Here is a 15,920-nt window from a genome sequence, read left to right as displayed (position 1 = left end):
TATTTTGTTGCGCTAGTCAAACAGTAAACCGAGAGAGATTTTATCTTCTATTTCATTTGCCCAGAAGTGTAACGTATTCCTAGAAAGTTATGCTCTAACTTTAGTTAGTTTATTTTCCCAAGTTGTGTATGTAATATTTAGTTTTCTTTATGTCAAATGCCTTGACAGCTGTTGGGTGGCTAAGTTTGGTTTTCAGGCAACTGAGAAACATTTTAAATTACAATATTTTTCTGCAGCGGTATACATGTGGTTGACAGGTCTGGTGCAGATATGTGCTTTTCTGAACTCCGATGTTTTGACTTTCCATCTTTCCTAAGCTGCTCCTGTTTTGCATTTGGATTGCTTTAGATTGTACTCTCAAAGCTTTCAGTCTTGCGGGTCACTCCTAGCCCTTTAGGTCCTTTACATTCTTTACATTTCCCCTGTTGAAAAGGTATTTTGTCCGTTCAGTCGGCTTTAAAGGTTTGTACCATTTGTAAAGGCATTGGTGTCATTTCATTGGTTCCCTAAATGTATTAGTGAATATGTTTTATATTGTTGTTTGGATTGCTTGCAACAATTTGAATTGGTCTTACATTTTTGTCCAGTTTATCTTGAAGTGCAGCAGATGAGCCAGAATTCCTCTGATTTAAGATTGAAATATTTTATTGCTTTGTTGATGATATTTTTTTGATTGCTTTTGTTGTGATTATTCTTGATTGAGTTTTATTTTGTGGTCACTTTTGTTTTCATTTCTACTTGGCATTATTTAAGCACCTTAATGGACTCACTTGGGTTGATGACTCTAGCTTGGTACCCTTTTTTATATTTTTCATGTAGATCAAGTAGACAATTGCGTCTATTTCCAAGAGCTTTATAACCATTCTCAGATCATTCCTTCAATGCATCATCTACACATGTTCAGCACCCCTTGTGATTATCTTAAATATGTCTACGTGTCGAAGTCGATGAACTACTGTTAAACTTCTTATTCGGCTCTTGAGTTACTCAAAAATCCAGAAGTTTAATGGTCAAGACACAATTGCCAAATAATCTCTTATGTTTGATACGTCAATAGCAGCACACAAGAAGAAGAGCAGCGCCACCGGAGGGCTCTTTGTTTGATCTAAACAATGCATTCATCAGCAGAATCTGCTCTAGATGGCTTGAAAATGGGAGACATTACCTTCACTTTAATCTGAGGCATCAAATGGATTTGGACTGTCAGCATTCAGATCATGACAGTGTTCACCCAGATGTTATTGGGTATAGAGGATATGCCCTATAATTATTTTATGCTTGTGTCAGTGCTCCTGGGTTATAAGCAATGCCCCATTCGGTTCTGCAGTTCCATCTGCTTGCTCTGAAAGCAAACACGGTTCTGTGATTTTGCCAGATCAACTTGGATGGGATGAACGAAAATGTTATTCCTAAACGGGGGTTTGTGGATGCGTGATTACCATGGAACTATGATCTGAAAGAGGCCAGAGATGTGGCAATCCTTTGTGGGTTTTTTTTTTTTTTTTTCATGTTTCTTGTCGTGCCATTTCAGGTATACCTATATAGAAGCTGGCTGCCTTCATGTACCAGGGGATATTTTTTTCTTTAAAAAGGATATCTAAAGATGGAATCCTAATTGTGTGATTGATTGTATTAAATAAAGACTGGATCCAGCATCAAAGTAGATGGACCACATTTAAGCTGTGTTTGTATTACACCCATTTACTGATGTCTGAACCGCTGGCAACAAAACTGAGTACAGCCTAAGTGAAAATATCCAAATTGTGTCCATTTAGTAATTTTCCCTCCCTTGTGTCCTGTGATTCGTTAGGATTACAAGGTCTTAGTTGTGAATGGGTAGTAGGTGTGTCAAATTTGGTATTATCGCTTTCATACTCTTATACTAGTCACTGGAAGTTCAACATGGCATCTCATCGCAAAGAACTCTCAGGATCTGTAAAAAATAACTGTTGCTCTACATAAAGATGGCCTAAGCTATAAGAAGATTGCCAACACCCTGAAACTGAGTTGCAGCATAGTGGTCAAGACTATAAAGCAGTTAAACAGGATGGGTTCAATTGAAAACAGGTCTCACTATGGTCGACCAAAGAAGTTGAGTGCACATGCTCAGCGTCATATCCAGAAGTTGTCTTTTGAAAATGGATTTATGTGTCCTGCCAGCATTGCTGCAGCGGTTGAAGGGTTGGAGAGTCAGCCTGTAAAGCCATACGCTGCACACCACATCAAACTGGGGCTGGGGCACTGCATGATGCGCAGCCAGTAGCTGCAAGGTCCATCCACCCACACATGAAGACATTACTGATGTGATATATCAGCGATACCTTAAGATGCCAGGGGGGAGTCCCCACACAGTGGCTGCCTGCCCGGGCTGTACCAGCCTGGAAGAGCCTGGGCCAGCAGCCCAGTACCTCAGGCACCACGCAGGTGCACCTAGCCTCCAAACAGCCACAGTTTCCGGCCCACCCACTGGCCCAGGGATGCCAGGGAGTCAATTCCCACCCAGCGTACGGCAGCCACCCCACCAGGAGCCGAGAGCATGCCCCAAGACTCTCACTCCCCTTTTCCACTGACGTGGTTCGGAGCCTATTGCGGGTTCCTGAATGTGATTTTGAACTGGTGACCGTCGAAAAGAGGTTCCGAATCACAAACTCTGGTTCAGCTCAGGCACTCCAGAATACTTGGTTCTTCTGCACAAACCGTAACGTCACCCGTGGGCGTGTCGAAGCTGCAAAGAATAGAAGCAATAAGTACGGGGACGAAGATAATGAACGTATCGTATAAACATTATTTATGTTTGCTAAAACACACTAAACATGCATTGTTTTACTACTTGTTTTGGTTACACTTGCGGATACTGAACATATGCAAATTAAAATGTACATACCATTGTTCTTGCATTGGGTCGCTTTCTCCTTTTCTGTATTAACTGTAGTTTATGGATGCTCTCTTTTTGCATTAGAAGGATCATTGCACGCAGCTTAGCTAGCTCTGCCGAGCTTCTACCAGGCTTTTTTTTTTGGTTTAATTTTTTTGCAATTGTTTGAACTGCAAGACGGGTGTGGCATATTTTAGGTTCCAAATACACTTTTTGAAGTCACCAAGAAGGCAAACTGAGGGACAGATTGAGAACTGTGTACGTATGCCTTTATTTGGGTCATTCTTAAAGTATTTTACTTAAAAAGTTCAAATCTGTACCGGTAAGTAAAGAAAGTGAGAGTTCTCCACCATGTGAGGTTGTCTTCTATTAATTTAAGTAATGGGATATTGTTTTAACTGTGTCAGCTCATTTGCCTGATAGAAATCTTCATGCTCAGGTGCCTGATATTTCCAATCTGTAAAGGAATGTTTGGAGAGAGATGCATATTAGAGGACATAGAAAAGGCCTTTGATTTGTTCCAATTGATACAGTTGTCTGAAATTGTTGAAAACCTATGTATTATTTAATTATTGGGGTTATTGTCTCTGTAAGAGAGGAGTTTGTATTTTTCTTGAAAAAGCAGCACGTCATCGGCATATAAACACGTTTTGTAGTTTCCATGAGCTGTTTGAATGCCGTGAATATTTGTGCTTTGACGAATTGCAGCCGCCAGGGGTTCAATGACTATAGCGAACTGTGAGGTGGAGAGTGGACAACCCTGTCTGGTTCTCTTTTAAGATTGAAGCTCTGCAAAATCCACTCATTTGTTTTCACACAAGCATTGAGCAAGCTATATAGTAATCTGTTCCATGACAAAAATTATGTCCTAATCAAATATTTATGTAAGGAAGCAAATAAAAATTTCCAATTAACTTTGTCAAAAGCCTGCTCTGCATCTAATGAAACAAACCAAATGTATGTCGGATATTCCAGTAGTGTATTAGATTGATGAGTCTTCTATTATTTATAGTGTTGCGATTTTTAATAAATCAAGTTGTGCCTGGTGAGGTTATATTTTCAAGCCTTGTGACCAATCTCGTGCAGATGATATTGAGAATAAAATTTATTCATTTTTAGTATAAATTACAAATCTTTTGGTAGTACTTGCACTAACCTTTAAATTAAAATGATTTTTTTTTAGCCCATAAGATCAATTGAAAGAAGGTGTCAACAAAGACATCTTTTTTTTTTACATTCTGCCGAGATCGTGACTCTCAGGTCCTTTCCGTCCTAACAATGATAAAGCTGTGTTTGCACCTGCCATCAACACATCAACATGTTAACTGAGGTTTTTGTGGGAAGAACTACTTTCTGATGTAGAGTTTAAACTCCTTATGAGGTGTATATGTCTAGAAAGGATATCCAGAAAAGATTAGAAATAAAGAACTGAAAGCCCACAAAAGATAACAGAGCCACCTTTTTGGGTTATTTCTCATCTGTCTCGCTTTGACCCAACTCTGTTTTGATTAAGCTTTAATTGCAAGCTTTAGATGTTAATGAGAAGAAAGGTAAAACGTCAAAGAAAACATGAGCCACAGTTGTTCCGGGGGAATTGTTAGTCCAGCACTGTTTTAGCCATGCTCGTCTGGATTTTGTTTAAGGTTGACGTTAATCTACGCATTACAGCGTTTTCAGATTTTTATTTTTTTTTAAAGGGAATAACATACCAGTTGAAAGAAAATAATTTGTGTTGTGTAGTTGGGGCTTTAGTTTACATCAAGATTTTAGAGTTTCCGTTGCTATACATATACGGGTTCGGAAAACTGTACAACTCTAAAAGGTTATTAATAGAAATGTACCAATTGAGTGGAAAGAGGATGAAGTCTGCCAATTGTCCCTTGATCTGCCCTGATCAGTGATCAGAAAGTTGAATACTAAAGATATGATTATAAGATTTTTGAAATATTCAGGAAAATCACCGACACTGAAAATTTCTACAATTTTCTACCAGTTGGTAAATGCATCATCTAATAGAATATACTTTTCAAATCACATTAAGACTAGGAACATATGCTTTGATGCATAAATTTGGGATAGTCATTTATTTTTCATTCAAATTCAAGCTACTAGTTATATCAGTAGCTGTGCAACACATTTTTTGGAGTTTTATCGTCCTTAAAAAAAAGAAATTTTTGGATTTTGCATGTTGTCCGAGAAGAGCCAGATCTGTGCATTTCGACTTAAAGTTACCGTCCATATAAAATAGAATCTACATAAGCTTTTGGTCTTTTTGGGGGTTATCTCAGACCATGAGTTTCAACTTTAAAAATTGTGTGAAGGTTTTACTGTTGTCTGACATGGTATGAATTGCACCATTATTTGACCCATGGATATAGTAGGAGATCGTAAAACGAGTAAAATCACCAGATGCCAGAGTTCAAAATGGTAGCTTCTTTGAAACTGACCGACTCTGGAAAATAAATGTCTTGTGTGCGCCAAGGCCGTGGACCTGGCCTCTGCATGCTACCAATGAGTGCTGAGCCGTTTTATTCTCTGCATTATTACGAAACGGATAAAACCTGAAACAGTGCATGCTGGAAGTCATCTTAGCTGGGTCACTAATGTGGTGCAGTGCTGACTGTGTTATTTGTTTGTTTTCCAGGGATCCATAAAGGTTGGCACTAGAACATCTGCCATGAAGTATGTTCAGCCAAATGAGTGTGAAAGAGATGTTCTCGTGAGTATAATTAGAGTTATTGATTTTTATTCTTATTTAAGAACACAGTATTTGTTTTTCCACTCAGAAATATCTCAGATATCTTTTTTATTTTATGTTTGTTAACAGGACCCAGATCACAGAGTACGTCAAACCCTGGATTCTCAGTTACCCAAATCGGAGCCTTTAAAAGATGTGAGGACTGACCAAAACGCTAAAGGTTCTATAGAGGAGCTGTTTCACAGTCAGTTTCAGCGTAACACTGACCTGACTCCAGAGGCGTGGCAGCAGCAGGTTGACCAGCAGCACCAACAAGAACAAACTGAGCAATTGGCAGGGTCTTCACACAACTGCAACCCTCTTCACATCTCAGAACAACCCAAGTCTGTATTCAAAGACAGTAAAAGTATGTCACCCTGAACTCTTTGTCTCTTCTTAAAAAAAAAAAAAAAGGGTCTACAAATTTGTGATTTTCTTTTTTATTTTGTATTTTTTATAGCAATGATAATCAAGAATTTGAAGTCCACTACCACAGTAGAGACAATCCTCAAAGCTTTGGATCCTTTTGCGTATCTGGATGAGAGAAATGTTCGTTTAGTGAAAGGAAAGCCCCCTGGAACGAAGTGCTTCTGCTTTGTTGACATGGACTCCAATGAGGTACTGTCAGATGTCATTTTATTTGTTGTGAGGTCAAGCTTACCTTTGTACCACAATCAGGACAGATCATTGTCTTTTATTGTAGCAAGTGAAACGTCTGGTTGAGCTCATCACCAAACCTAGACCCCTATATATTGATGGAGTCAAAGTCCATGCTGAAATTGCAAGACCACTCAAGAACCAGAAGTAAGTCTCTATGAGTAAAGCCCTCACCAGTTTCCCATCCCCTGTAGAAAATAAAGTTTTTCTTTCCTTAAAATTATCGTTTTCCTTCCGTTTTAGTTTGAGAAGAGATTATGACACATCAAACCCTTTAATGGTTGGGCATCCATCTGAAGACGCCATGATGGCAGTAAGTTTTCTTCTTTATATTGAGACAGTATTATATAAAACTGCTATGGAGGCATAACCTGGAAGTGCTAAAAGAATTAAACAAGAAATTTTAAACAGTGGTAGAGCTGCAAAAGATTGAAGTGCTCAATAAGAACAGAGTAGCATGTTAGGGGAGGCAGCATTCTGCATTTTAAAGAAACTGTTCTCATTTTTTCATTATTATATAGCAAATTAAACCAGTTTGGACTGCCACAGCCTTGTGTACCATCATTAATATTTGAATTCTGCTGGGAAAAACTGACTAACTCAATCTGGTAGACTTCTGGTGTTTTATTACAGCAGTCGTTCCCACCACCTCCACAGTACTTGCATCCTGTATTCGTTCCAATTGTTGGATCTCCTGCGACGGACGTTGCAATGCAAGGTGTTCTTCAGTTTTATAGTTGGTTTTTTCCATATGCAGAATTTGTACTGGAATACCCATAACACATTTTTTTTTGCCAGTAGGAGATTTAATGACTCTCTGCACGAATCCTGTGGTCTCATCAAACACCAGCCTTAGACTGGTAGGTTTCAAACCATTCAAAACACGAGATAACGGGTGAAATTAAAAATTTCATTGAAAGCTAATTTTTTTCAAATATTCAATTCAAAAAGTGAAACTAGGATTGATTAATTCTACAGAGTGATATATTTCAAGAATATTTTCTGTTGATTTTGATGATTATGCTTTATAGCTAATCAAAATCCAAAATTCTGTTTTTCACAAGATAAGGATATTGCACAACTTAATTAAAACAGATTTTTAATGCAGGTTATGTTACGGTCTCCATAAACAGCCGACAGTTGTCCAGCTGTCATTAATAACCGCCACAAAGAGGATAAGCCATGAAAGTCATGGCTGAAGACACCGGCTGTTCATAATGCTGAGTCTAACCGTGTTAATGAAAAGCTGGGTGGAGGAAGTGAGGCTGAAAAAGTGCAGAAGCAACGGGGATAGCTGCAACCTTGGGAGCATTGTGACACGTAGTCCATTGTAGAGTTTTGGGGAAGATGTGAACTATGGCTTTGAGTTAAGCCACTTTAAACCTCCGAAGCTTCTTACCTGGACTGAAGAGAAAGAGGACTTGGCCGACTCAGTGGTCCAAAGATTCTCCGAAAGTTTGAAGGATGACTCGAGAGGCACATTACCCAAGTTGCTTGAGGTTCAGTGTGTTGTTTCCACAGTCAGTGATGATTTGGCAAGCCATGTCATCTGCTGGTCTTAGTTCACTGTCAATGATCAATTCCAGGCTTAATGGAGATACAGATTTCATTTTTCTGGCAGGACGTGGCATTTGCCCAAACTGCCAAAAGTGCCAATACTGGTTTTAATGACCATGGCATCACCGTGGTTCATTGGCCTTATGTAACATTCAAATTTTCTAAGCATCTAAGTTTTGGGTTTTCATTAGCTGTAAGCCATATGCATCAAAATTATCAGAAATAACTGTCACACTGTAATGAATCTCTATTCTATACATGGTTAACGTTTTTAATTCACCAAAGTAAACAAGCTTTTCTATGTATTCTAATTTGAGATCCTGCTGTAGTGTTCTAAAATTTGGATACTGGACATTGTTTAAATTTCATGCAGGGAATGGACTATGTTGAAACTACTACTGCAGTACCAGCACAGGAATCTGGTGGACTTCATGTTCCTACAGACTCAGCTGAGCTAGAGCCCCCTACAGAGGAATCGCAGGCTTACATTTGTGGTGAGAAAAACATGAATTTAGATCTATTTATAGTTGGTAATGTTCATGAACATATAATATCCACTTTAGCTTGCAAATACAAAATTATAAAATAAATAAAACTGACATATTTTCTCCAGGTTCTGAACCTCCAGACACGTCCAGTTACTTGTATGATTCAACGTCAGGATTCTACTACGACCCTGATACGACACTGTACTACGATCCAAACTCAAGGGTGAGAATCCAAAGCATCAATGTGCAGTTCTTTTTTAACCCCTGAAATAAAAGATTTGGGTCAGGAGTTTCAAGAGGTAGACTGCAATGCAGTGTTTCAAATAAACCACGCATTCTCTTCAAATAACCCTAACACCTAGGCCCATATTCACAAAGAATCCTAATACTAAAAGTAAATCCTAGTGACGTCCTTCTAAGAAAAATTGTAGAATTTCTTGAATTCTAAGATTGTTCTTAGAATTTTACCTTGGTAAGATAAAAGTGATTCACGAAGCACCTTAGGCCTTAAGAGAGCCCCTAACATTAGGGAATGTGAGGAGGACTTTTTGTGAGCCTAAGAGTGTCTTAAGCTGGCAAGATGGCGGAAAGAGATATTCTCCGAACAATGAATAACTGAATTAATAAAACGCTACTGGCTCGATCGTACTTGGATCTACCCCTTAAACAGTCGAGTAAATAACTAAAAGTATCAGAAAACATTCCTATTCATACTCTATAAACCTGTGGCCAAGATAAGTTTTTTTTTTTTTCATACCCATTTTTATTTATAGATGTAGTAGTTGAAGCAACAGTGGTAGAGGTTCCTGTAACCGGCGGGTTGTCTGTTTGTACCCCTGCTCTGTCTTGTCTCAGTCGTTGTGTCCTTGGGCAAGACACTTCACCCTTCTTGCCTGCTGGATGACATAGGTGCCTTATTTTTCTACTCGGAAGTCAGATTTTGTCAATAGAGGCCAATAAAATCTTAAGAAAAAAAAGAAGAAAGATTCCTAAAGCCAAATTTCAACTAGTAAAGTTGGAACTTACCGAGCAGCCAGAGTTCAATATTGGATATGGCTGCATGGAAATATAATGTATTAAAGGTTGCAGCTGTAAACAATTTATTAGCACTTTTGACAGTTTCTATCTTATTAAGGCAGTGATTTTGTCTTCCGAGACAAATCAAACACAGTGGTGAGTCTCACAAACGATTTTGCATCCACAATGTCATTGATGATCAAACTCATTCAGATGTCAGCCATATGTCTATAACCTTCAACATTTCTCAGTGGCCAGCCAGAAAATCTGGCTTAAGTCTTTGTGGTTTAAAGGCTAATGCAGTCTGCAGGAATATCTTCCTGTAGCAATAATTTTTGTAGCTACAGATGTTTCAGCCAATCTGCCAATTTTTACTTCATCCGCTCTAATTGGTAATCAGCCAGAACACTGAAATATCATATTTCTTCTATTCCTACTATTTAAATGCATTAGAGCTAAGGTCCCCCAGCGCTTTATGTCCATACATGCATCATCCAACAGTGTGTACTTTTAATTCGCTTTTTTTTTAAGGTTTAATAAAATCATATAAAGGTTGGGTACATTATGCTGTGATGTTTAAACGGGGCTAATCATCTTTTCTGGTGGATTCAAAATTACTACCCCTCATTAGGAACCTGCAGCACAGTCTTTTCTTATGTGTCATAAACCTTAAGAAATATAAAAGTAATTTGAATTGAGAGGCCAATTCAAATTGACAGGTTAGCCCTTGAAGAAAATTGGAAATTGATGAGCCTGATTGATGCATCTCTAATTGCACCAAAGCTGACCAAGCTACTAATTGAAGACGCTCCACTGTTCAGTTTCTGCTGTGTACAGTCAGTGCTCCAGAGCTGTAAAGAAAGCCAACTGCTGGTTATTTGGGGCCAAATAAACAGCAGTCAGTTCTATTCAAGAAATCAGTGTTGCATTTTTAGGTTGTTTAAATGTTCATAAAACTGTTACTTTAAATGCTTTTACAGCAGGTGTTGCATGTGTCAGTAACTAATCAGAAACAAATAAGTAAAGCTGGTCTTTCCTACACAATTATTTTCCAGGTTTTGTTAAATTCTTTAGATATTGTTTTAATAAAAAAAAAGGTTTTTACATTTTGGTTTTGTTTATTTGCTAAATTATTTTCTAATTTTGACTCTTTTCTGTTTAGTATTTTTACAATGCTCAAACCCAAGAGTACCTGTACTGGGATGGAACATCAAAAAACTACATCTCAGTTCCAGGAGGGAGCTCTGCAGGTTTCCACCCAGCACCCACCATGACTGCAGAAGACCGGGCCATTCTTTCCAACCCAGCTGCAGATGCTCCTTTGGAGATGAAGAAACCATCAGCGCCACCCGAGGATTCTGCTGCCCTTGTTGCAGGTTCAGCAGAGAGCTGTGGAGGGTCCGTCCAATCTCTCACAGCCGTTTCTGAGAAAAAGGAGGATGAAGAATCTCCAAAGAAGGACAAAGAGAAGGATAGCAAAGACGAGAAACCGAGAGGTCTTGCTGCTGTTAAGGTAGAATTCCCTATGATGTTGTCCCACATCTTAGTGGAGTTTGCATGGTTGGTTGGTGACAAAACTGCTCTGGTGTTGTTTGCAGATTATGAAAGATATGGAGCGCTGGGCGAAGATCCAGAATCGTCAGAAAGAAACTGTGCGTGCTCCATCTCCGGTCCTGAAGTCTGGGATTGACGATGGGAAGAGGCAGTCTAAGTCAGCGGATGCTGCTTTTGCTATATTTGAGCGGAAGGTTGGCAACTGACCCTCAACATTTATAATTTGTGTCATTTGACCGATGTAGCTACAACCGATTTAATCCTTTTGTTCCTGTAGATCACAGGGAGTGAAGATCTTTTTAAGAAGCCACTTGCTCCTATCAAGAAAGAGGAAAAATCTAAAGTAAGTTATCCTCTCCTATACAGGTTCATCTTAATAAATTAGAATATGACTGAAACTTGAATTTATTTTTGAAGTTCAAATTTGTACAGAATAACAACAGTGTCCTAAACACTCCAGATGCATAGGGGGCAGTGTACTGCAAAAATGAAACCTATGTCAGCCCATCAGAATCCTTCAAAACAATCACGACTTCCTGTTAGGTATAAAACATGGTGCCAGTAGGTTCGTTTAAACACAGTTATAGAATATAAAGTCGATAAAATACAAGATGGTGTCGATTGGGAATCACATCATTTGTTTTTACTCCACTGTATTCCTGAGTATAAACAATGGTTGCACATTTGACTTCAGCGCCGCAATATTTGTCGCAGTCAAATATCATATATCATGGACACACGCAGGCTCAAAAACTGAGTTTTTATAAATCTCCACTTTGGCCGGAGTTTTCAGAATTCGTTTTCAGTGATGTAAAACGGAGTTTATGTGTGGATGAAAGGCCAAAACGCATAAAAAGTTATGATATCTGCCTACGTGTGGACAAGGCCTAAATTTGGCGCTTTTTAAAACCACAGATATCCTTGCCTGCTTTCTAGGTTTTAGTGGCATGTTTTTCTATCCGCTGCCAGGAGCTTGTGTTCACCTGCGTGCGAGCGCACGTAACTCAGTGTGTTGGCGTCATCGTTGTTGACGCAGAGTATGAGGATGAGGTTTTCGTCCAGCTTTGGTCAAGTTTGGCCATAGAAAGTAGAGTAGCAACGAGGCAGGAGACGTGATCTATTAAAACGAATGACATAAACTGTTAAAACATACCATTACTACATGCCGTGATCCTCTTGGGGAGCGGGCGGTCTGGTTGGTGGGGTGGGGCGCCCCCCTTGAATAGTGGTAGGGAAACGCTGCAGGAGCTTCCTCAGAATAGAAGTGTTCCCACCGTTGGCCTTGCACATTGCATCACAAATATTGCAGCGAACGTAATCTGCATCACATTTTGAAAAGTGGAGCCATACTTTCAAGCGCTTTCTATCAGCCATGCTTGCTTTGTTGACGGTACTAGCGGCTACCGACGTCATTACGCTCTTGTGCTTGTCCGGCATGGAAAATCGCCCAGTTTTCCACGCCCCCAGTGTCACAATGTTGTGTTTAGGTACGGAAACATGGTACCGTTTGATTTTACGTGAATCGGTACTCGGTAGTATCAACGGAATTTGGTCGGTACCTACAAAAGTACCGAATTCGGTACCCATCCCTAGACATAGTTTGCAACCTAATGACAAAAATTAAAGAACACAATCACTAAAAGGATGCGCTTATGTTACAATATGTATAAAATAGTCTGGTCTGGTATAATTTTCTGTGTGAAAGGATGTTTAAAACAGTCAGCTGATCTAACAACCAGACTAGCTGCAAACAAACACTCTTCTACAGCTCTTTGCATAAAGGTGACCCAGTACAATATGTTCAGATGTACACCTTTAGTGTGAGGTAAAAGGTAATTGAAGGGGACATCTTGCTTTAACCCTTTATGACCGATGGGAGCGCCAGCGCTTCCATTTGCAACTCTATTTTTTAACGCCTGTAGAATTGCGACCAAATAAGCTAGAACAATACTGTTTTTTTGCAAATGAAACCAGAGAGTTCAAATTAATATTCTACTCACCATGTGTCCCAGAGAATGGTTTTTATTTTCCAGAAACTGTTGCAGAAATCCCGTAAAAAATCGCCAAAAACAAACATCAAGACAAAATCCAGACCGTAGTGTACTTCCTGCATTGGAATATGACATTGGTGGATGAACTATCACATGGTTTTCTTTCACAACAATGCCCGCAACATCTGAAAGTGATGTCATTTCCAGGGTGTTTGTTTCCAGGAGTAGTCTTTTTTTTTCCCAGAAGTTGTAGTTTTTCCGTGGTAAACCTCGCTCGCAATTTCGCTTTCATTTTCATTGTTTTTTGCACTTTTTATTGTTTGAAGATGGTCTTATGAACATATGTGTGCTCATAGGTATCAGGCACACTTAGAGATTTAATTACACTTCTGTAAATAGTTTATTTTGATGTACATATCTTTTCTCAAACTGTTCACAATGTACATTTTATGTTCGTTTTTTTCTCTGTTCATAAAAATTAGTGTATTTCAAAAATTAAGTTATGGACACACTCCAAATAAATTTTCTGTGGTTTGAAAGTGTTTTGTGCAACTTTTTTATATTGCAATTTTTGAGGGATACAGCTATGATATTTCTGTATTTAGGAAAATATGTGCAAAAAAAAACTATTTACATTTTTTTGGTGGTTAATTGTACTTTTTAGCAATTTACTTAATATCAGAATCAGAAAAGCTTTATTGCCAAGTACGTTTTTGGACATACAAGGAATTTGTTTTGGCGTAGTCGGTGCAATACAATACAAATTAAACAGTATAAACATATCTACAATATAATATAAATATATGTGCACAGTTTTAAGTGAGTGAGAGTAAATATAGAGCAGTATAAGATGCAAGAGCAATACAACAGTGCAGGTGATCATTGTGCAAGTAAAGCAGGAGTCCAAGCTGAGCGTTAATGTAACATGGAGATATTATACAAAATATTAAAATTTAGGATGTAAGGGATGTATTGATGTATAGCAAATTGAAATGCTACAAAAAATGGCTCTACAGCATGTACAAATGTAAAAATATGCTTTGGCGAACTTGTTCTATGGTAGGTCATAAAGGGTTAACAATGATTTAGTTGAAGTAGGTTTGTTGTTATTGCTCCTTGAGAAATGTCGTTTTGTTTTTTTTAAGCGTCCAATGGGCTCTTTGGGTCTGCTGGCATCAGACTATGGAGCTGGAAGCGATGAAGAGGTGGAAGAAGACAAGGAGGAGGCAGCTAAAAGCACTCAGAAAAGCCAGCCGGAGGAGAAGGACAGACTGACAGATTGGAAGAAGATGGCCTGTCTGCTTTGCAGGAGACAGTTCCCCAACAAGGACGCTCTAATCCGCCACCAGCAGCTCTCTGATCTCCATAAAGTACTAATTCATACTCTATACATGGAAAGTTGTGGAGTCTGAACAGATCCTATTCAGCTTCTAACAGATGTTTCATTTTCTAAATAGCAAAACATGGAGATCCACCTCAAGATCAAGAAGTCAAAAAAAGAGCTGGAAGCTCTGGAACACCAGGAACAGGAGGCAAGTATACATTTGTGAAGTCAGGGGCTTTTGCTAACGACACAGTCATTAAATAAGATCATACTCTTTAAATGCTAATGAATTTTACTAGAGGTAGTGTTTATCCTTCACAGCTCAGTGCCAGAGAAACCTCCAGATCACCAGAACAGAAAAGACGAAAACAACATCATCAACAGTTGCAACAGCATAGCAGCTGGGCTGGAAGTTCCAGGTGGGCTAAAGTCAAAAAGCGTAAAAAAAAAAAAAAAAATTATTATTTGGAGATTGAGTTTGCCTTTTGTTTTAAAGAGATGTTCATTTTCTTTTATTCTGTCTTGCTTTTTCATATTCAGGGAAGCAAACAAAGGCAGTGAGAGGCCTGGTTTAGGGGCTGAACCCGTGCAGGTAAGTGTGATTATATTTAAATTTTTTAAATGTCTCCTGTAGCTTTGATATCTTCAGTTGTGTAGTCAATCTAATTTTACGTTTCATTTTTCTAACAGAAGAGGAAAAAGGAGCCTGTTGTTTGGGACCACAATAGCTACAAACAAGCAGTACGCAAAGCCATGTTTGCACGCTTCAAGGAACTTGAGTGAACTCTTCTGAATACACCCTCACCTCAAATTGTGAAATGTTGATGAGGAAATCGCCCACCTCTGCTTGAGAAATCACATTGACTCTTTGAGCATTTCTCTACTTCGGGAAATAATTTCTCCAAAGCTAGAGTTTGCGCTGTGAAACGCTGAGATAAAGAGACAAATGATTTAACAAAACGTCCTCTCTAATAGATTTTGTACAGGAAAACACACATGTACATGTTTGTGGCATGTTTATTTGATATGCCTGATTTTTTTTAACTTTCACACTAGCCACAGATACAGAATATTTCATTTTTAACTTTTATTTGGTAAAATTGCTGTATGTGTTCATGTAAAGTAAATGGTAAAGATCACATCACTGTCTCTGGGTGTACATTTGTAAAGTTATTAGCTTACCACTAGGTGGCACAATGATACCATGCTGTGTTTTTTGAGCATTTCTGGTAACCAGCAGGTCACATTGTCCCAAAACCTTTATGTTTTCCATCAAAGAAAAATACTTCTGAACCATGTGTTTTCATCAGGATTTTGTCTCCTGAAAAATTTTTTTGGGGGGTAAATAAACCCAAATATCCCACCTGTGATGTTTTAGTTTTAACATGTAGTTTTAATGTTTAAAGATGTGCACTGCAGGTTTTTACAATAATAAGCCTCCCCTCTGACATTTCCTAAAATAAATAAATAAATCCACATCCTTTGGGAAATCTGCTTTGGTTCTGTTTGTGTGTGTATTTTGCACTAATAGTTCACCTGGGAATGGAACACAAAACAGCAGCTGAAGTTGAAGACAAACAGCAGGTACAGGGATAGATGTTGAATTTTGCTGCTATTTAAGATGGCTAAGGTCATACAGTGAATGACAGCACATGGAGTCTGATACTGAAGACAGCTAAAAATCTGCATTTTCTGCTTTACAAATAAATAGAAAAATATC

General features: G+C 38.6%; 1 protein-coding gene across 4 annotated transcripts in view; it reads left to right on the top strand.

The window, feature by feature from the left end:
- The window catches only part of LOC124856681 (RNA-binding protein 6), a 31,762-nt gene extending 16,084 nt beyond the window's left edge, over positions 1–15,678 (top strand). The window contains exons 7-23 of one of the 4 annotated variants that reach the window (XM_047347418.1): positions 5,520–5,594; positions 5,703–5,979; positions 6,073–6,230; positions 6,316–6,416; positions 6,513–6,582; positions 6,903–6,987; positions 7,071–7,129; positions 8,200–8,320; positions 8,440–8,537; positions 10,494–10,844; positions 10,930–11,079; positions 11,163–11,228; positions 14,022–14,246; positions 14,334–14,408; positions 14,522–14,619; positions 14,741–14,792; positions 14,891–15,678. In XM_047347418.1, coding sequence (XP_047203374.1) covers positions 5,520–5,594; positions 5,703–5,979; positions 6,073–6,230; positions 6,316–6,416; positions 6,513–6,582; positions 6,903–6,987; positions 7,071–7,129; positions 8,200–8,320; positions 8,440–8,537; positions 10,494–10,844; positions 10,930–11,079; positions 11,163–11,228; positions 14,022–14,246; positions 14,334–14,408; positions 14,522–14,619; positions 14,741–14,792; positions 14,891–14,983 — 2,154 coding nt within the window. In that variant the 3' untranslated portion in view covers positions 14,984–15,678. Of the gene's footprint in view, positions 1–5,519; positions 5,595–5,702; positions 5,980–6,072; positions 6,231–6,315; positions 6,417–6,512; positions 6,583–6,881; positions 6,988–7,067; positions 7,130–8,199; positions 8,321–8,439; positions 8,538–10,493; positions 10,845–10,929; positions 11,080–11,162; positions 11,229–14,021; positions 14,247–14,333; positions 14,409–14,521; positions 14,620–14,740; positions 14,793–14,890 lie in introns of all 4 variants that reach the window. The other 3 variants (XM_047347417.1, XM_047347416.1, XM_047347415.1) reach the window with 3 other exon arrangements.
- Positions 15,679–15,920: the final 242 nt, after the last annotated feature.

Source organism: Girardinichthys multiradiatus, chromosome 20, assembly GCF_021462225.1.
Source record: "Girardinichthys multiradiatus isolate DD_20200921_A chromosome 20, DD_fGirMul_XY1, whole genome shotgun sequence".
Lineage (NCBI taxonomy): Eukaryota > Metazoa > Chordata > Actinopteri > Cyprinodontiformes > Goodeidae > Girardinichthys > Girardinichthys multiradiatus.
Note: the sequence above shows the minus strand (reverse complement) of the source record. Positions and strands in the feature narration are given on the sequence as shown.